This window comes from Chelonus insularis, unplaced genomic scaffold (genome assembly GCF_013357705.1).
Source record: "Chelonus insularis isolate UGA/USDA-ARS -01 unplaced genomic scaffold, ASM1335770v1 contig_135_pilon, whole genome shotgun sequence".
NCBI lineage: Eukaryota > Metazoa > Arthropoda > Insecta > Hymenoptera > Braconidae > Chelonus > Chelonus insularis.
Window position 1 is genome coordinate 1,946,708 of NW_023276376.1, and position 22,539 is coordinate 1,969,246.

Consider the following 22,539-nt stretch of genomic DNA (forward strand, 5'->3'; position numbering starts at 1 on the left):
TATTTATCACACGTATACAATAAGTTTCTAAATACGAAACTTATTTCACATTCAGGTCCATCATGCTATTTCAATAATAATAAATTTCTTTATTATATTCATAAAACAATTTACCCACCCTTTAGAAAGTATCTAATTTTGTTGTAGGCCTTAACGTAATAATTCAACATGTATTATGTAGATATTTTAAGGCCAAGGTTCACTTTTCGAAATCAAATCAGCAATATTATTAACTGTTACTCATTGCTGATATCATTATTTCAATCTATCTTGTCTCAAATATCGTTTTTAATAATACTTCATCTACGAAAGTCAATAAAATCAGCAACTCCGTACGAATCTCAATAATTATTGTATTTATAAATCGCATTATTATTTGATTTAATTAAAAATTTTCATAATCATAATATGGTCCCTACAAAAAATACAGTACATCTATAAGCAGTTTACATTATTATAATAATAATTATATATTATGTACATAACATTTTTTTTATCGTTAAAATTTATCTATATAATTCCTTAGTTAATAATTATCAATTATTTCTTAATCTTCATATAATAACTGTTTACTAAATTTTCTCACTCTTCACCATTGTTGACACTGGAATGTTCCATACAATTAATAGTCGCAGGAAAATCGATTCATAAACCATATCATGATAATGATAATAATTATAATATGGATTATAACCGAGTGTGAATTATATTTCCTATTGAAACGAGGTCACGATAATTATATATCTGCGTAAAAATGGTAAAAATTCATCTAAGAGTATTTAAGTAACATTTTGACCTATAATAATAATTCAAAAGATTATTAGCCTGATAATTATATTTAAATACAAGGTATGCAAAAAATTGATTATTTTTATTTTGTTAATTGTCAATTGATAATTATTGGTTAATTACCGGTAATAATAATTATTAAATGAAAATGATAATTGTTATTAAATAATAGTGCCGGCAGTTAAAATTGATATAAAACTTTTACGCTTATTCTTTGTATATAAAACTCGAAAATAATTCGAGTGAATTTCATTATGAGTTTATTGTTTACGTTTATTAAAAATTTAATTTAAATTCATTTCGTGTCAACATCATTCTGTTCCTTGAGCCTTTGACAACAATATTTATCAAATTTGATTCTTATTAACAAACAATACACTGATTTATTACCATTCTCACAGCACTTTCATCATTTTATTTATTTTTATTTCATTCATTATTATTTTTTAACTCTCCTCGAACTTTATCCATTATCTCAGACATTTATTATCACAATTACGTAACTTGTACACCCGAAATTCGAAGAAGACGTATATAATTGCTCTATTTTACAATTCTAATATGCTTTTTTACTATCCAAAGTATTGACAGTGTGAGGTTTTTACAGGCTAAAGTGAGAAAGTATGTAGAATATTTATCAGCTTAACATCTTTTTGGGAAAATTAAGCAGCATTCCCACATATTTTTTTTTTCTTATCATACATAAGAACATTGCCACTTTGTATTGTTCATTGAGATTTGCAATTCTATAACAGAATAGCATTCCTGAGTAAATTCATGTAATTTTGTTTTATTTTTTAATCATCAAATCAAGAGGCTTTCAGGTACAAATCACTCGACTGCCTCTTTTTAATGAGCTTTATATTTTTTTTTACAATTATTTGTTCAATAATTTTTTCTCATCGAATGCATCATGAATAAAATACAGATCTTCAACATGGAAGTTTTATTTACTGATAGCAAAAAAAAATTTCCTTTATATACTCTGAGTATAAGTAACTCAACAATAAATTCTCGATATTGTTATATTTAATCTCGTTTTACTAACACTATATTGACTAATTGTTTGAGAACATTCAACCCATGGGTATTATATGATAAATAGCCGTTTATGCATTTCTAATTAAACATTTTTCGTCCATATTGTTAATATTATTCCATTATTTATATCATTCATATATGTAATTATTAATTAATTATATATAACTAATTTTAAGTCTAGTCTTATGTTTCTTAAGGCAGGAATTCAATTATATTTACATTATTAATTTTAATCTCGCCTTTTTCATATTTTTATCTTTTTTTAAGCTTGAATCAGACGAGGAAGATATTTGTGCACCGTTCCATCACCATTCAGTGTCATAATTTATCTTTTTAAGATTCCAAAATTTCAAGGAAAATATACATTAGTTTACAAATTTTCTATTTAACACATTTCTCTTTTTTACGTATGAATATAGATTTTTTTCTAATTAATATTAATTAATAAAAAAAATTTTTTTAATAAAAAAGTATACGCTTAGTATTTCAAGAACATATTAACACAAAACTTCGCGAAGCTCACATCCGAGACAAGCTATTTGAGTTATTTATCGAAAATTAAATATAGCAATTTTTTAATTAATCTTAATTTAAATCAAATCGTTAGTTTGAATTATAACGATAATTTGCTTTTTTATTTAAACTGATTTTCATAAATACTTCAAAGAAAATATCGCTGTAAATCTGCCATGATATGTCTTGAGAATATATATTTTAATTTGCATTGCAGCTAAATTGAGTCGGTTTTTCCAGTGGAATTGATTAAAAAATGAGCTTACAAAGCCCGCTGAATAATTTGCTAGTAATTTATAATATTTAATATAACTATAAAAAGATCGTCATTAAGCATGAAATTCACTAGATTCAGATGTACCATTAAGAGGTTTAAATTCTAAATCATCTTCTTGCCTTGTATCAGAGAAGTCAGCTAAAAGTTTTGCATTATTTGTTGAATCCACTGATCCTTGTGTCAAGTGTGTAGATTCTGATTCTTCTAAATTTGTCGATTTTGTTGGTTCAGTAGGTGATGAGATCGATGATGGCGTATGCTCTGTGCAATTTGGAGTTGTTCCATCACCTTCCGTTGGATTTTGATGTGGTTTCTCTTCAAATACTAAAATAATAGAATTAAATTAAGTTATAATTTTTCAATTTTCCCAATGATGAGTTGTAAAAACTTTTTTATAGATCGTTCAACAATTTAATTTGAAAGTGATCACTCAATAAAAATAATCAAATCTAAAGTCATATTAGAAATAAGATTATCATCTGATAGAGCTTACATTTATCCAAGCTAATAATAGACCCAACGATGTCATTAACCGTTAATCCTGTTGGAATATCTTCCAATTGCCTTCTTCGTCTAACAAGCCACCAATCGATTAAAAATAAGGCCAGGGCTAGGATTTTTATTCCAGCACACAGTCCAACATATCTATAAAAAAAATTAAGTGCTATAATTGTTTTTGATTTCAATATTACTGTAAACCTCTAAAAGCATTTGTGACCTCCAAAAAGATGATAAAAAATATTGTCAAGCTATTTTAAGATTTTTTATCACCTCTGAAGCCGTTGGAAGTTGGATGATACTGTGGGATGCTTTGTCATTATTTTCGATGACATTGAAGTATTTTGTACATTGACGAGAGCTCTATAAATGCTTTCAAAGACGTTACAGAATTTTTTTTCGAGTTATTACAATCTTTATTGTCATCTTCAAGGACCATAGAAATATTTTTCAACGTTATTGTGAGTTTGCTCTATCAATACTTTACCTATATCTAAACTGCTCAATGTCGTAAAGCAGACAACGTCCACCCTTCTCTCCGCACGTACTTTTCCAGAGCAAACACGTTGAGTCGATTAAATTTCCAAAGAGTATTGGTGCTGGGATATAACCAAACAATCTGAAGATTACAAATTGCATTCCAAGTGCAAATGACCTCTCTTCTTCAGAAACGGATCTAAAAGTAATTATGTTGATTATATTGATGAAAACGTTTATTAATTTTTCTAGTAAATATGGGAAATTTAATTAAAAGAAAATTAATTATAAATTTATTTTTAGATATCATTGTATTTATTTACATACCGTAATACTATCATCAGCAGAGGCATTTGCGTCACTGCAACGACAAACGTCATAAAAAATAAAAGCATGAGGAAAGGAAATATTGTTTTACATGGAGAAGTGCATGGTCCTGATGTTGCCACAGGCACAGCTGTCACTTCTGCAAACTCTGTGGCTGCCGGCCTTAAAACTGTCAAGTTTCCGTGAATACCTAAAATTAATCAAGTTCAAATAATATTTATAAAATAATAAATTTAATCTTTAATAGAGATAATGTATATAATTTTTGATCAAAATTGCTTTTATGTTTAACTTACAAGCACAGTTGGTAAAGTTTGATTTTGAGCTGAAGGCAGTACAACCTGCATGACAGGGACTGAAGTACGTGAGGCCGTTGTTTCCACAAACTGGTTCAACGTCATTCATACGACATTCACATCCGAAATTACAAGAGGCAGTGAGATTAACTTGAAATGGTTCAGGACCTTTTGTAGTGCTATTGAAATATGGTATTGTAGTTCCCGCCATTTTGACATTATCACAACCAAGGAAAAATAAAAGACCATAGCAAGTAAGACAAACAATATTTGAGACCAAAACAAACTGCACTGCACCCTTTGGTCTTAGTTCCAAGCGTTTGAGTAAACATCCTCCAAAAAATATTCCTATACATGCTCCTGGTATAGCAATAGATCCAGTGAAAATACTTGCTTGACTTTTTCCCAGGCTAAACTGTGTTTCGAGATATTTTGGAAGAAAAACCACGAAACCGGATACTATTACTAGTTCCATACAAGCTCCTAAGCACGTTACAACGTACACTGGATTGCAAACTAATCGCCACATACTTCGTGGGATATCTGTGAAAGAAAAATATGTGTAATGAAAAGGTTTCATCAATGAGAAATACATAATTTCACGGTAAAAGCTAGTGAAAAGAATTTTAATTAAATACCTTTAACATCCTTTCCATAGCCACTGTCATCTTTTTTTAATTCCTTTTTCGAATCTTTGTTGGCTTCTTTCTCTTTTGCTGTTACAGGCTTAGTCTTTTCTATTATTTTGATCTTCTCTTTCTCGCGCTGAAGAGTCTTGGGAAAACTGAAGAAGGGAATCGCGACGAGAATAAGAAGAAGGCCACAAAGGAGAAATCCACCCCACCACATTCCGACCCATCTGTGATCACCGGGATCTAAAATAAATCATTATTTTTATCTTAACTTCGATAAATGAAAAAAAAATGATTTAAATAGATTCAATAATTATGATATATTCACCTATGCTAATAATATTTGCAGTAAATGAATCCATGTGAAATGATAAAAGATAAGCTCCAAGAAGAAATCCTAGAACTGGTCCAAAAGCAGCCATACTATACATACAGCCTGCAAATAAGACCACAAGAAAGAAATTTAATGAAGCGTATAATATAAACATGTACATGAGGGTCGTAACTTGCTAGAGTTAATGTAATATTTAAATGTTAATTCATGTCTTTTACTGACCAATGTACAAAGAAGCACTTTCCGGCCTCACATGGTCGTCAATGTAAGTGGTACCAAGTGTGAACAAAGGCGAACCACCACAACCTAACAATAGTTGAGCCACTACGAAAAGCATTACAGGTCCAGCTGTTGATGGCGATCCCTGAATGCAATTGTCACCTCGTAAATTATTGTGAGGCGCCAGTGGGGGAGATGACAATCCAGATGATAACCGACCTAAATAACAGAATGAAATGTTGGTTAATTAATGCATTAATCACCTAGTTTGTAATTAATTCATCCATTTCACAGCATACACGAGATATCAAGTTATCATAAGAGTAACAGAAGCAATTTAAATATTTACCCAAACCCATATCTTGCTCGCGCAAAGATACTCCTCGGCAAATATTGTCAGAGTTGGAATGATTAGATGCTGCTGTTAAATTTGGCTCAGCTACGAAGTGCGGAATCATGAAGATCATTGAACCCAGACCCATTATCACAGCACCTGGAAATTTTATCTTAAATAAGAACTGGAAGTTTTGAAGAATTTTAAATTGAAACATTCTTTATAATTCCCTGGGGTTTTTGGTAATGAAAAATTGCGATGAGTTGTAGGAAAATTTTTTTGAGAACTCTACGGAAAGTATTAAATTTTTAAAACTAACATAAGGAATATTTTAATAAAAAAATTAAAAACTATGTTTTTTAATCAGCAACAAAGTTTAATATTTTTTTTTTTAAATAAAAAAAAGTTACCTATTGCAATCCAAACTGGAATGTGTCTACGACTGCCCAGATAACTGACAAAGATGACTGTAATAACATTGCCGATTTCATATGAACTAGCAATCAAGCCTGATAAACTTGATGGAATTTCAAATCTCTTTTCAATTGTGGTAATCACAGAATTGATATAACCTGAGCTTAGTGCTTGCTGTACTGTGACAAGGAATGATAGTAGAAACACAAATACCTAAAACATAATTTGAAATTAATTAAGTCATTAGTTCTTTATCGATTTATTACATAATTTCAACTCGATTTTTTAATTTATAGTCTTCAACATTCATTTAATTTTTCATATAATTATTTAACAATAAATAAATTATATTATCACTTAATACTAATTCAAGCTCACATTCACGTGACATATTTGCTAAGCTGAATTGATTTTCTGTCAGATACACAGAACTATAAAGCACGAAGTTGGAAAATTTTCCGGTTTATTCACATATATATGTGGTAGCGTGTAACAATAAATCCAACAAATGCTCGACCTTGGGACAGCTGTTCATTATTTTTTTTTTAATAATAACAATGATTTTCCATCATACTATTAACTATTTATCATCATTCATTTATTATATTCATTATTCACTACTTATGTGGTATTTTAAAAAATATATGTGAATCCTAGAGTTGTAATTACGTGAAGTAACTAATAACAATAAATATACAAGACATAAAATAAATTAAACTACCTTTATAGTAGCGAATCTTTGTATAAAGATAGGCCTGCAACTCAATATTCCGCAGTCTTTGGAGTTTGGATTCATTGGTGGTGTTTGAGGTCTTTCCTTTTCTGTCCTGCATCATGCAATCAAACTTGTCATAAATCAATAGAATAACTATTCGCATTATTTCATATTTGATTAAACATTGATTAGTTCTTTGACTTATTTTTGTCTCGAGATGAATTACAAAATGTTTTAAAATTACAGAGTACAGTTTTTACCATTTTGATCTAATCAAAGAAGATATTTCATAAATACTATATAAAGTTATCAATTTTTCAATACATAAATGTAATTTTTAATCTCAACAGATATCAGGAGAATTATTCATAATCTACAATAATAGTTAAAAGAAATATCTATTTCTAGTGGAATTTTTTTTTCAAACATGAATAATTAAGAAATTTAATTAAGAAACTATTATAAATATTTCATTCAAACGGAAACAAATAAATTGTATTTGAATGAAAATAAAATTTCTATTTACCTGTCGACCATGGAAGCGCTTGGATTTCTGCTGTGGCATTTGATGATAAAATCTCTGAAAAGTGCACAAATAAAAACTATAGTAAATGAATAAGCCAGTGCATAAATTAATTATGTTCTCAGATAATTAAAGATATAAAATAGAATTTAAAAAAGGAAACCTAAATAAAATCTACTCTTCGTTTCCACATATCTCTCGATGCCTTTTCTCATTTATTATCATGAAACAACAGTCAGTGTAGGTGCATTTGCGGTCTCTCTATTGTTCATGATCTAATTCAATGAGCATTATGCAATGAGTAATATATGACCGTTGTTTTTACACTAATTCAGTTCTACTATAAAAATGATATCAATATTTTTGCATGTTAATTAAAGGAAAAGAAGTCTTAAAAACTTGTTTTTTTTTTCAAATAAAATATTCATGAAAAAGAAGTGAATAGTTGTAGGAAATTTACATTGCTCTCATCATAAAAAGATTGATAGAAATAATAAAAATATAACACTATGATTGCTGGGAGGATTAAAAGACATCGTTTCATAAAAATTTACCTGTGATCGACAAGACCCGAGCTAGGGTTTCTGCTATGACATCTAATGACAGTGTCATGAGTCAATCTGCCTTCTCCAGTTTGAGGGAGACTTAGGCCATCATCATGTGTATTGACAGTACTCTCAGCATAGAGTCCAGTCATCGCATACATACTTTCATTTCTTCGATGTCCTGCATGATAGTTACTACCGGACTCCGACCTGTAATGAAGAAAGCGAGAGTTCTTGAAGCTTGTTTCCGACATTAATCAATGGTATTTGATTGTAATCATTAATTTCTATCTGTTATCAGATTTTTAGTGCTCGTAACGAGCTTGATAGCAAAGAGATAGCTTTAAAAGATAGATAAGTAATTAGTATATGATTGAAGCAACTATTGACCTTTTATGACCAAATCCACTGTAACTATCATTTCTTTTGTGTCCACTTTCTGATCTTTTATGACCAAAGGCACTGGATATACTCTCGGCACGCTTGTGTCCACTTTCAGAGCGTTTGTGGCCGATAAACCCACTGCCAGATTCGGTTCTCTTGTGGGCGAACATGCTTGAACTCGAACCGTTTCTCTTGTGTCCACTAGTCGAGGCCATTTCTGAGGTTTCTCTTTCACTCTTTTGCTCCTCTGTCGTCTCCTCTAGGCTTTTACTACTCGTCCACACCAAAGGTATCACGAGTTCCGGTTCCACATTATTTCTACATCCCTCCACATCCTGAAAACAAAAAACATCCTCCATTAGTTCTAATTGAGGAAAGTTTGTAATTTATATGATTTCAAAGATAATTTAATTAAAAATTTATTATGACTGCTATTATTATCATAACTGCTGATGATGATTAAAGAAAGATATTTTTGAGAAATTTTTTCGTGTACTAATTGAGAATTTTCAGAAATGAAAGAGTACATTTCCGAGCTGCTCCTAATTTTTGTGCTATTTATTTAAAGGACAAGTATGCAAAAAAAAAAATTCATTAATTTCCTCAAGAATTTTTCAAATTTCTACCGGAGCTAAATTCCGTGGGAGACCAATCGTGAATATCAATCAGGGAGAATTCCTTATACATTAGTTGAGAGAAAAAGTCTGTAATCTGATGTAAGATAGATGGACAGAGTGTGTAATGATCTCTTGTAGGAAAATAAATTGTTTGAAAATGTTTGAATAAACATAGTTGCATAAGCTTCATAAATTTTATAAATATTTTTTTAAAAATTTGATTTAAATAAGAAAGTACTTTTATCATAATGATGCCTTAAAAAATCATCGTACAATCAATCCATTTTTTTCTATGAATAGAATAACGATCATAAAACTTAAATGTTTTTAAAAAATATCTTTTATGAATAAAAATATTAAAAAACTAAATGTTTAATTAAAAAATATTTCGTTTCGAAACAAATAGTGTTAAATTAAAAAAATTATATAAATAGTAGAAACTTCAAAAGTTTAGAAACTTTGGAAATTATTGAATATTTAAATAAATTATACTCTGATAAGTGAGTGTTTTATGTTAAGATTATAATGATGATGTTTGAATAATAAAAAGAAAGAATTGGGCAAATAAGCTGAGAACGAAGCATTTAAACAAAATAATAAACTGCTCCAGAGCAGATAAGTCATTTTGTTGATAATACCGTTTTATCTCTAAATAACTACTTTTCATAATTAATCAGCATAAAATATTTAGCAAGGCGGAAATAATTGATTTCCCAATCGACTAGGTATGTCATTTAAATTTGTGATAATTGCCATTAATAATACATGCAAGAAGCAATGTGCCAAAAGGCAAAATGCCAATTTCACGTGTGCAATATCGGTCCAAATAACCTGCTTTACTTTGACCTCGTCGAATTTTTACTCATCTTGTCCTTCTTATTGCCATGCTTCTCAACTATTTATTTTATTTCTTTTCAATGGTCGATCGTTCACGTGCGTCCTTGAATTTCCGTCCGATGAAAAATTAAATATCAAATGCTTATAGCTACCATCAAAGCTATAAGCTAAACGTAGAATACATTGTTAGCAAAAAAGTGTTATTTTTTCTTTTACAATTTAATGAGCAACTAAGAAAATTAAATTCACTTTGAAGAGGAAAATATTAAAACATAGAAAGTGCAAGGAAATGGAAAATATAATCTAATTTCCGGTCTCTTTTAGTTCGTAGGCGTTAAGCTCCAAGAAAAATATCATTCGACCATGACTTTATCACTTTTTAAGAGTATATTCTCAACAATTGAGGGAAAAATCGAATCGCATATATTCTGTGAAGTGGAAATATTGAGTAAAAAAGTTTGACAAGTTTGAATTTAATTTTATGTTCGAATAAATCATTCAAGCGACTTTTTTAAAATATATATTATCTCAACGTTATTACTGTTCAAAGGTTAAAAATGATTATTGACAATGAAATATAAACATAACATTGAGGCTATAAATTCATTTAGAAACATTCAATTGTTTCTTGAAATTAATTTATTGATTATTAAAATTGATTTCTCGGTAATTTGTATTTAAATTAATGCTAAATATTTGCGATTAAAAATAATCCACGATATTTAACAAAATCATTTAAATAAATGTTGTAAAATTTTCAATAAATTATTCCGAGAATTTGTATGATTATTTATAAATATGATATGTCAAAATAAAATTAGAATTGAAACATAATCATTCCTTATCATAAGAATATCAGTTACAAGGAGTATTCAATTACTTAAACCTTTATTGCATCAAAACGACTTAATTAAAATAGTTATAAAAATTGTATAATGATTACAATCACTCGTTAAATAATTTACAATCATTATTAATCATATTAGTAAGATAAAAAATCACGTTTAAATCCTAAATCGTTTTTATGAAGCAATAAAATTTTTCAAACGACACTACCAAACATCCATCATGGTGAAATTCGTCATAAATATTCAATATTAGATTGAAAGACATATATCACGAATAAAATATTTTATTTATTAGTTACCTCTGGCTTTTTTCTCATACGACGTGACATCCAAAAAAACTTCATTGAACCAATTTTCAAGGAAAAAATATTTCACAATGGGAGAAAAAATGAATTGAAACAGTTACAGAATAAATTTCATGCACTTTGCTGGCACGAAAAGCTCCAAATAGTGACCCAATGCCCATCCCATCGTTCAAAAAGTTCGAAAGCTTTCTAGCACGCAACTCAACGTTCAATCTTGTTACTTCTTCTTCTTCTTTGTATGTAACATCATAGCCATTGCATTTCTAGAGCGACAATGGTTCTCCAGCAAATACTGTCACACTACTGGCCACATATGTTACTGAATGCTACCAAGTTGCTGGTTAATCGAAATATCGACCGCAAGTTTATCGATCTTTCCTTTATTTATTCATATAAAAACAATACTTCACCACTCTCTATTCATTACGATGACTTCGAATTTTTTAAATGAATCGTTTATAATAAAAATGTCATTGCTAAGATTTAACGGTTATTTAGATTGATATCAAACTATTTGATTACATCAAATATTCCTTCAAGTAAATTTAAGTGATTTCCAACTGTTCGATAAATCGATAAACATCGTGGTAGATGTAAATGCGCCGTTTGCTTCGATTTTCTACTCCCGAGTGACCTATATATCATTCGGGAGTAAAGTAAATAGAAGAAAAGGTGAACAAGAGGATAAATCTGAATAAGTAATCAACCAGATGGTATTTTTTCCTATTTATAATTACTAAAAAAAACAAAAAAGTTATGAAAAACTTAAAATAGTGATCTTTAATGTCTCTGTGTAATTTAGCTGGTAATTATTTTGGAGTATTGCCAAAAATGAAGCGTAATGAAGTAGGAAATACAACTTTAATCAGTGGACGTTTGTCATACTGTCTACTAGCTGAAAATGTCGGTTATCTTTTATTTTATTGCCACTAAAAATGGAATTATATGGATTTTTTTGTGTCAAATATTTGCTCAATACATTTGCAAAACTTTTTTTCTTTTTTAACGTTAATTCATTGAATAGATAAATTCTGACATTAATTAAAGGAAATGGATTGAATTCTTTTATGATAAGTTCAAAATATTATTATTGATAATTGAAATATTGTTTTTTCCTACTATATTATTTTATATTTTTAATTATCTTTTATTTAGCTGTTCACATAGACATTTTCTGAATTTTGCATATAAAGACTAATTTTTGTGGTTTTACTGCTTCAATATGGTTAGAAAGCAATCTGTGGTGAGCCAGTAAACTCAATAATTTTAATTTAATAACTTCGATCCAATTTATAGTATTTACTTGAGCAAAATTGTGTAAGGAAGAACCTGAGGTAACATCAAAACAGTTATTTCAAAATTTTTTCAAAAATTTAGAAATTTTTCAAATAAGAGAATTTTGTATTAAATAAATTAGTCTATATAGAAATTCATAGTATGACTTATTCATAAATTCATAATTTTCAATATAAAATTTCGACTTTATTTCTCGTATCATACAAATAATAACTTCCAGAATACAATAAAGTATTATTAAAATTAAATTAATTTTATTGATATGGCAAATATCTATCTATTAAACGTGTAAAAACTATTTTGGTTTAAAGTTTAAAAGTATCCAATATATGAACGAACTTAATAATCATTTATATTGTCAATTTCATTCAAATTTTATTAACGAAAGAGTTTGATTATTCGTTTGAATGTTGCAACAATTGATTGAAAAAAAACATGCACTTCATTGTAAAATATAAAACAAACAAATTCTATTAAATGAAATACTCTTCTCTCTTTTTACACTTTTACAGTCTAAGTTTTAAAATGAATTATTATTTTTTCTTTTTAATTGATAATGAATGTTTAATCTACGTTCAAAAAGTCTAAAAAAAAAAAAAAATAAAATTGTATGAAGAAAAGTATGTTCGGTAATAGGACTTTGTACTGTTGTTGATAGTATTTCCAGGTTCAGCTCAATGGAAAATTTTTTTCTCTCTTGTACAACGAACCCGAAACAGAATTTACTATAGTCCGTAGCAGAATTTCATAATGACCAAAGAGTTTTTAAAATTGTAATCTATGAAATTTACTGAAACTTTGGAGATAGTCTGCTAGTACTACAAGTCCATAGCAATTTTTTATGCAATAATTTTTCCGTGTACAAATTATTATAGTTCAAGTTATATTTACTCTAATCGAGATTATGAATACTTTAATTTAGAAAAAAAAAGAAAACAAGTGTTATGTAAAATTGTTATCTTGGCACACAATTCTCTAGTATAGAAAAGAAATCTAAAAAATGATTTACAATTATCGTGTTAAAATGATATAATTTATTGAATAATTATTCAGATAAATACTAGAAATAAATTTTAATTACTAAAACAAGGATTTAATCAAGGTTTTTTTTTCAATATTAATTGTTATCACGAAATATCCGTCATAATTGTATTTTACATACGACTTATTCAATGGTATTTCATGCTAGTTTCTTCATTCACCCATTCATTTTTTGTCCAACCCATTTGTATTTTATTCACTGCATTGCAGGAAAAAAATACTCACAGTGCATCGCAACTCTGCAGTCTAGTGACAATGCAATAGTGAAAACACATATGATTTTATTTATGTAATATTCTAGAAAGCCCTAAAGTTGTCAATTGTAAATATTAGTCGCGCTTTTACACACTTGGGAACGAGCAATTGTTCAATTCATGTCAATATATGAATAGATAAAATTACGTATACGTGCAGACTACAAACAATAAGTCATAAATAGAATGAATTATTTTTTTTTGAATAATTGACAATTTAAGTAACTATACGTAGGTGGAAGCAATAGAAATTTCAACAATAACAACAACGTATGTACATCATCTTTCACTTGAGTTATATTTCTCGCTCTCCTCATGCCAAGTCGTTCGTGACCTAATCGCACCGGAACATTTCCATATCCGTTATAAGGTGCTGTATATAATAGAATCGCGAATAATACATAATGCGAATCTTCAATATATATACGGAAACATTGCGTCCGGTTTATTCAAGTTTTACATCACATCATTCTACTGATTTTCAAGAGCAATGCTCTCTGTAGTAGAGGAAATGTTAACAGCTATGATTTTCAACGCTTTCCATTAGGCACATCAAAACAAGCCATCAATATCAACTTTATTCATGAATTTTAATTTATTAGTTTCTGTTTAAAACATCGCTATTTTTGATACACGAGTATGAACAAATAGTTTGTTATTATGAAAAATTGCCATCTGGATAGGAGAAAAAAAATTTAGAGTAAATTGTAGAAGGCAGGTAGTAAGAATCTTCGTAGATAATTTTTTAGAAATTTTTCTTCTTTAAAAATTTTTCTGTTAGCGAACAATCTCCTTTTGTTACAGTTATATCGTTTCTGTGCAGCTGGAACATATTTTTTCTTTTGTTACAGTTACAAATTCAGTTTGTTCTATTTACAGATTTTTCCTGTAGAACTAAATGTAATTAAGACTGAATTTTGATTTGTTATGACAATAGCATATTTTTTATGTAAAATTTGTATTGACAATACTTGTTTTTCTTTTTCCTTGAATTCAATTTACAAGTACTTATGTACACACGTTTTGAAATTATTTTTTATTACTCTAAAATATAGCTGGATACATTATGAATTTAAATATTTTTGTTATCGTTTAAAAATTTTACTGATAGATTTATCAGTAATCTTGTAAAACAGTTAAAGAGTAAAATTACGCAGCGGAATATTTCTACAAAAATCCATTATTTACACAAAAATATTCTATTGTTGTTTGCACAATTGACTAAATTGAATTGAAAAACTTATTCTTGGTACCCTATTGAATTGAAAATTTCATATAAACGTTTTAACGTCCATAAAAAATATCTACCGTCATCATCTTTTCATAAATAAATTAAAGAAATAATTTTTTTTGTAAAATAATCTTTTGTACTTTTATCTTTTATGTCGTAAAAATAATAAGAAAAATGTATACCCACGTAAACTCTTTCAAATATTAAATAAGATAAAATGTTATGTTTTTAATTCTTTGAGTGGAGGTAAAAGTTAGATAAAAGTTCCATCACCATTTAGAAAAGTCAATTTATTTTTCAACAAATCAAATGGAGGTTAATTGACTTCAAAATGATGCGTTTAATCTTGATTAACTAGGAAAGATGTCTTTAATGGTACTTAAAATTTTATATAAATAAGCCATTAGCAGTGCACAGAAGTATCGAAGTATATCCATTCAATAAACACTCAAGTACCTAACATAAACGAGGAAGTGATTTAAAATATTTTTTGGACTGAAAGTGAGTCAACTTATAACTTGAGAGTTTCTTGACTCTCAGAAATGACCCAGGGTAGAGCAGAACACATATAAAGAAGTCTCCCGCTTAGTTGAAATGCCTTCCAAGAATATCACTGACTCGTGCAGTTTGAAATCCAGATGATCTTATAAACCTCTACATATGTTTTTATTGCAGAAACAATCATCATAATCAAAATAATATTTCTAAACAACTACTAGATTTATAGCTTAACTAATATGTGCATATTTATTAAGTAAACATGTTTACAACATATTTTTTAATCAGTTTTAGATATTTATCTCTCCAGAATTGCTATAAGTGTTTTGGGTTAGGAAAATCTAGTTATATTGTAGCTTGACCCAATTACTCTAGAGTCAAGTGACTCATAGTAGTAGATCATCATTATATTTCTACTCCAGCAACTGTACCATGATTATCAGTACTTGGAGCAAATAATATCATACACCTACATACACTGTCTGAGGTGATTGATCTCTCATCATGGAAGACGATTAATATTCAGATGTAGCGAGGCATTGCTTCTTGAACGCATAAATTCATTAACTTGCTTGTGTAAGCTTCTCCAAGTTTATTGGTTTAGAGAATAGTCCATTTTTCAAATACAATAATATTATTATAAATGCTCATAATTAAATTAGATATTTGCTAGTCAAATGTGCATGATATTTTTTGAGTTAACTTCAGATATTCACTATTTTTACCTAAGAAAAAAAAGTCTTATTAATTAATATTAAGTAGTAGTCAGAAATGAATAATATTTCATTCGAAAAAATTAGTTCTAGAGAAGAAATATACATCCATGCTCCATAATGAGAGTTCTAGCTCTGAACTGTTCTAGCTATTTTTCAATGGTGCATGTTAATCTATAAAAGACCAATTTGCTCTACTGCCAGAGAAACAGTAAAGTTTTAGGTCATCGTTTTAACAAGAAAAAAGAAAGAATAAAAAAAATAGAATAATAGCAACGGGAAAAAGACTGAATAATGGTTAAATAGCATCATTTTTCCCCAGGCTTGAGAAAAGCAATAACTATCTATGTAAATCTTCTAATTTGAAACCTAAATCTTCAATCTGCTTACAGGGGAATTGAAACTAATCGCAAATTTTTTATCTTATTACAAACTTTTATTTCAATCATAATTTAGATAATTGGAGGTTCATCATTCTTTTAAAATATTCATAATTATTTGTGACTTTGATTTAAAGAGCTTCAGAAGTGCCTGTCTTTCAATTACTTGTTGAAATGATTTTTTGATCGTTCATTTTAATTCTTCAAGTACTTGAAAGTAATCAGTTATTTTCTATGGATCCAGCATGAAGAGATAGAACTAATGACGGTAGCAGCTGCATCTAGATGACTGAGCTCCGAAAAATATTTATTTTTTGTTCATGGAATATTATAAAATTAAATAAGTTCATAATATTCTTGGGAGGCTGAAACTTATAAGAGGATTTTGTTTGCTCTAGTTTTCTATAGTTATGTCAAGATAATATAATATAAGTTATAAAACTTAATTTTAAATATAAAAGTTCAATACATTTTTCTACATAAAATATTATTGACTTTTTTCTTAAAAACAAGTAGCTAAGAATTATATGAATATTCGGATTATTTGAAATAGTGTCAATATCAGAATAAAAAAATTCTGAATAAATAATTTTGGAATTTGCAATTTAAGGAATATTTCTCATAACAGTAATTGATTTTAGAGAAATACTAATTGAGATATGACCTTAATTAGAAATTTTTTTTAAATCTAAATTCTGACATAAAACAGCGAAAAAATTAGTGTTCTAACAGCAAGTTATTGTTCATTTTTGTATAGTTCATTATTATTCTAAGTTAAACTAGAATTCTTCACTAACATAAAAAAATTCTTGTAAAATAATTCGTCCTTCAAAGTCAATCGCAATTGCTTAAAACCTTTGTCGATTGCAAATTACTCTATTACTATACATAGATTAATATAACTATAGTTTGCATATTAAAAAAACCCCTAGGATATCTTGCACCTTTATCAGAATCTCTACAAGATATAGTATTGATATTACACCAATGCAAATTTTTTTTTATAGCATAAAGAAATCATAAGTTATTGCGCTAAATGAATGCTTAGACTGCAATATTCCACGCTCGATTTTTCGCAATGTCCAATGTTTGCGCCAGACAATGCTTACATACATTTTCTCTTCAGTTCATTTTCGATGTTCAAGGATGGCCTAATTATATTGAAAATTCTATCGAGTCATAATAAATGAGTCCACGATGAAATGAAGCATATAAAAAAGTCGAGGGATCACCGGAAATATTATTTTTGGCTTCGGTCTAGCTCCAAGCACAACCTAAAAAATCATCTGAACATTTCTTGCTTCAAGCTCAATCTACAAGATTTGATTCACTATTCTTTTTACTCTCATCTATCAATATAATAATGAATTAGCTTTGATTATTGATCGATAGACCTTAACCTCATTTATCTAGAACGGAAAATCTGTACGATCACTGCGTCGTATGACCAACACGAGCCATTTACTTTCTCCAGCATAGACTTAAGCATTGCAAAGTCATGTATGTACACGTAATAGTTGAAGTAAACAGTTGTGCGTCACGTGGAGATTATTTCAACGTGTGTATTTGTCTCATTATGTGAGTTTCAAAATATTTAACGGTCAGACTTTCTTTAACATCAAGGATGTGCTGAAGAGTTTATTAAAGACTGATAGGGAAATTTGAATTGATTAACGGAAGTTTAAATAACGAATAAAATATAAATGATTAATTAAGTTGGCTTTATCTTTGACATTATCTTATCAAAGTTATAAAAAACAGTCATAAAGTTCTCACTTAAACTATTAATTAATGACTAATAACTGGAGTGATCGTTCTTTTGCATGGAAAACTTTAGTTGTGAAGAATAGCAGAAGTGGAGAGAAAATTTATTCATTCTTAGAACCGAGGTTATCTTTGTACACCTGGGAAGTGATTCATACCTCATATAGCATTATATGAGGAGATAAACTTGAAGACTTCTGAGCAATAAACGATTCGAAAGTGATTGATTCAACAAAGTAACAAGAATAATCATTCAGAATATGATGGTCTATCAAGTAAATTAAAGGTTGTAATGGCAAAAGTTTTAGAAAGTTTTGGGAGCTTTGAAGAAAACGAACCATGAACTGTAATAATATATAAAGTATTGTAAATATATGTTTGAGTCTACTTGGAAAAATTATTTGAACTGAGTGAACGTTATAATACATTATTGAGCAATAATTGATTTTGCGTAATTATTTTAGATTTATAATATAAAGAACATAATATATATCTTGGAATAAATATAGCAAATAGATAGGTTGGATTATTTTTAGAAAATTCAAGAATGTATATATGAATGATGAAACTTTTTTCACATTTTGTGGATAAATTTGCCTACCAATATTTGATGTATTTTTAGTAGATACAGGACAAATAAAAGTATTGTCAAATAAATATTCATACTGAAAATCATTTTTTAATGAAAACTTTGATGAAAAAATTTACTTGTACTGATTAATAAGTTATCTAAAGAGAAATTTGTAATAATTAGTTTTTTTTTTATAAATATCTCTGTAGTTAAAAAATATATATATATTGACTTTCATTAAAAAAACTTTATAAACAATCCCTTTATCCTATCAACTTCCAAAACAAGCAGTGTTAAAATCAAAATAAATTTTTATTTACAAAGCAGTAATAAATCCTGCAAAAGATACGTTATCAGTATAAACTTGAATCCAGATTTCAGAGTAATAAATTTCAAAAAATTAACCAACCACCTATTATTAATCCACGTTATTCTCCAAGATTCTTTTTGTAAAAACTTAATAAAAAGTATTAGCTTTATCATCTAAAAGCTTGAACTAAAAATTCAGCTACAATTACATATCTTTCATTTCCACTTAACGCTTGAGAAAAACATAATCTTGGCTAGAGCGAAGAAGAAGAACATGATGCTAATAATTGAAGCTAAGCAGGCGAGGTCTTGGGGACTGCATGTATTCACAGAATATTACACCAGTGTTGAGATGATTAAATATAATAAGACTACACTCTCTCAGTTGTCAAGGAGTCACCAGGTGCTAATGCAAAGATGACCAGCTGACTCAGTGCAAGCTGCACTTCTTTTTTTTCATCACACAGGTATAGTATCAACTGTCTCTAACCTTTCTCAGTTTCTTCTTCTATCTCAGGTTTTTGACCGCAGATGACTGGCTGCAATGAACGAAGAAAGAAACTAATACATCTCTCTGATACGTGCATGACGTTCCGAGGGCATTCTTAAAACCAGATCTTATTCGATCAACAAATTCACATGCTTATGTCATCATTTTTGTCAAATGATTTGATTTGTTTCTTGTCATTTTTTTATTGATACTTGGTTGCTTCTAAAAATATCATACGATTATTTATCTTAAGAGAAAGATAATTAAAAAAAATGTAACTGTGATAATTATAGTTTCTTTAAAAATAGTACTTTCCAAGGTTATAGTAAACCTACAATTATCTTGATTATTAATTTCACTGTAGTTGAAATAGTAATTTTGAGAAATAAAAAGAAAATAATTTCGTGAAATATTTATGATAATTTTGAATTGACAATGCGTATGTTTTTTTTTCTTTTGCTGTAGTAGGTCAGTATTTTCTCAAGACTTGGATAATCATGTTGAGGTTTATAATTATTTATGTCTCGTATCGATGTGAAAATAATTAAATAACATACACAGAAATGAATTATAGAGTATGAATAGAGTTTAGAATATTATAATTTGTGAATTTAAATTTTTTGCAAAAAAAAAAAAATTCTTACTATTGTTTTCAGTTTTTAATTAAAAAAAAACAAAGAAAAATTATTGAAATATTTTTTTGTAATAAACTACTTTTCAATTATTAAGGAGTAATTTTTTTATTTCACTTGTACTTTTAGAATACTATAATAAATTCATTTTTTCAATGTATAAATAGTATGCTGTTGTTAATAATTCTGGCGCCTTCATACTTTTATTCTTACATTAGTTAACTTGCATTAGTAGACCCTGCGAGAGTGAACGGTTCCAACGGAGTGCAGTTACGAATTCAAAGAACAAGTTAATAATTACTTCCCGTTCTAGTTATGATTACAGTGAAGAATAAAAATAATGAAACAAACACATGACGATAAAGTAATGAAACAACTTTATAAAACAAAAACAACTAAATATATGTCACTGAACAACTGAGCTTATTTATTTCAATTTAATCATCAAATTTTTATGATAACATCATTTTATTACGAAACTTCCGAGTATATGAATTAATATTAACCACATGGCTCACGTGATTAAAAAAACTCTTCCGAAATATAGAATATCAGTGAATTTTTTGAAATATTCCTTGTCACATATGAGTGAATATTTCCCTAATCTGAAGACTCATCATTGTAACTGGTGTAGAGAAGCTGAGGAAGGCTGTAAAATCTTTGAGGGAGACAAAAAGAGACAGTCGTGAAGAAAAGAAGAAGGTAAAGAAGACAAACAGATGGTGGCCGTGGCATGGAACCTTTACAGCTGAGTCGCCACGCTGCAGCTTAGTGTACACAAATCGATACCAGAAAAAAATGTGCTCAATATACAAGAGAAAGAGAAAACGTCATTTATATACATTTGTATGATCCATTTAGTAACTCATTTAAATACCATTTAATAACAATACACACTAATTTTATTTTACTCCATAATCCATTAACTTTACCATTCAAAAATCATTTTAGAACATTATACATTACTGACTTGAAAAAATTGAAGAACACAACCAAGAAGGTTTTGTTGCTAACTGAGCCAGGAAATGGAAATTTTATAGAAACTGGCTGAAAAACCGATTTATATCATTTATAATCAATTAAAATCGAGTGACAGCAATGTTCATTATTATGGTAATTAATTAAATTGATAAAATACGAACAATGATTTTATCATGAAAAATTATTGAAATTAAAAAGACGGTAGATTTTATTATGAGTTATTATTAGAATATACTAGAATATAAGAAAGAAAAGAATTACGAATATAGTTTTCATTTTTACACCTTCTCACATAACATTAATTAATCACTTGGAAGTTAATTTCCTTAATGGAACACAATCAAGCAATAAAATTTTTGAGAAACAAAATAATAGTAAATTTTATTGTCTCATTACGAATAGATTTATTTCTCCATTTTCTGTTAACAAAGAATTTTATGTCTGACTTAAAAAAAAATAGTAGTCGAATGTGGATAGAGTGTAATTTTTTTGTCGCAAAAATAAAAGGGATTAACGTCATAGTATTGACTAGTATTGAATATAAAATGTGTATAGATATCTATTTGTTAAAAATAAAATAAAGAGTAATAGAATATATTCACGAAGAAAGAATGATCTTGGAAGTTGTAAGTCAAGTGCTCGACACTCGAGGTTTCTTTCAAAAAGGCTTTAAGAATGTTAGAAGAAAAGAAAATGAAATGATTTTCAAGAACACAATTTCAACCTCCGCATTTTTTAAATTTTCTTCTGATATATTTTATAAAAATAATGAGACATTTTATTATATCTATCTATCAATGTGCTAATATTGACTTTGAAACAAAGAAATCTCTATATTTTCAACAATCATACGAAACTGTGCTTCGTATTTGCATCGTTTTAAGAAATATGTTGATAAAAGCTGATAAGTATGTTCGGATCTACTATAAATATAAATTGAGAGAAAATAAAATTACCTCGTTCAGAAGAAAATATTGTCAATAATAATGGAAAAACGATTTGGACAGTAATTATCAATTACAGGTTATAGTGAAGGTAAAAGTTAGGGTTTTTAGTCAGAACAATATTTAGAAGCTTTGGCTGAAAATTCAATGAAAAAATAATATAGAATTATTCCAACTCACCAACAGGACGCTAGTTATTTCACTAAATTCTTTTGTATCCAGGACAGGACAAAAATCCTTGTGGCAACAGGGCGGTAAAAGAGCCCACGATTTTCCACTAAATCACCAGCACTTGTTTTTACGTATTTAAAATAATTTAAACACTTAACCACAAAGTAAAGGTGAATATTTTTTTTTTTTGTAATTTTTCAAACATCACATGGATACATCCAACCGTCAACTCGCGTAAGGAATCATTGAGATCATAGACCAGCTGTGTTTTTGTGCTCCGATGTACCAGCTCGTGGCGCAGGCGCCGACATTATCATGAAAACCCAAAGAGAAGGAGAA

General features: G+C 28.4%; 1 protein-coding gene across 2 annotated transcripts; it reads right to left on the minus strand.

Annotated features, from left to right (window-relative positions):
* Positions 1-68: 68 nt before the first annotated feature.
* On the minus strand, positions 69-22,474 carry Oatp30B (Organic anion transporting polypeptide 30B). Of its 2 annotated transcripts, none has more exons than XM_035095557.1 (15): positions 22,210-22,474; positions 8,325-8,653; positions 7,944-8,144; positions 7,393-7,446; positions 6,873-6,978; positions 6,148-6,364; positions 5,753-5,896; positions 5,407-5,622; positions 5,179-5,286; positions 4,857-5,093; positions 4,219-4,761; positions 3,923-4,112; positions 3,606-3,794; positions 3,114-3,265; positions 69-2,944 (listed from the first exon to the last, which is right to left on the minus strand). In XM_035095557.1, exons 2-15 carry the CDS (start codon positions 8,531-8,533, stop codon positions 2,673-2,675), a joined length of 2,838 nt encoding a protein of 945 aa, XP_034951448.1. In that variant the 5' UTR covers positions 8,534-8,653; positions 22,210-22,474; the 3' UTR covers positions 69-2,672. The 2 variants fall into 2 exon arrangements, with proteins under 2 accessions (XP_034951448.1, XP_034951446.1); XM_035095555.1 differs by lacking the exon at positions 22,210-22,474 and adding an exon at positions 10,920-11,209.
* Between the last annotated feature and the right edge of the window lie 65 nt (positions 22,475-22,539).

Bases quoted from the DNA above. Each gene is read 5' to 3' on its own strand.
- Oatp30B (XM_035095555.1), bottom strand. From the start codon at position 10,964: ATGAAGTTTTTTTGGATGTCACGTCGTATGAGAAAAAAGCCAGAG. The intron at 8,145-8,324 runs GTCAATAGTTGC...TCTTCATTACAG, and splicing joins AGTGGATTTGGTCATAAAAG to GTCGGAGTCCGGTAGTAACT. The intron at 4,762-4,856 runs GTATTTAATTAA...TTTCTTTCACAG, and splicing joins CTATGGAAAGGATGTTAAAG to ATATCCCACGAAGTATGTGG.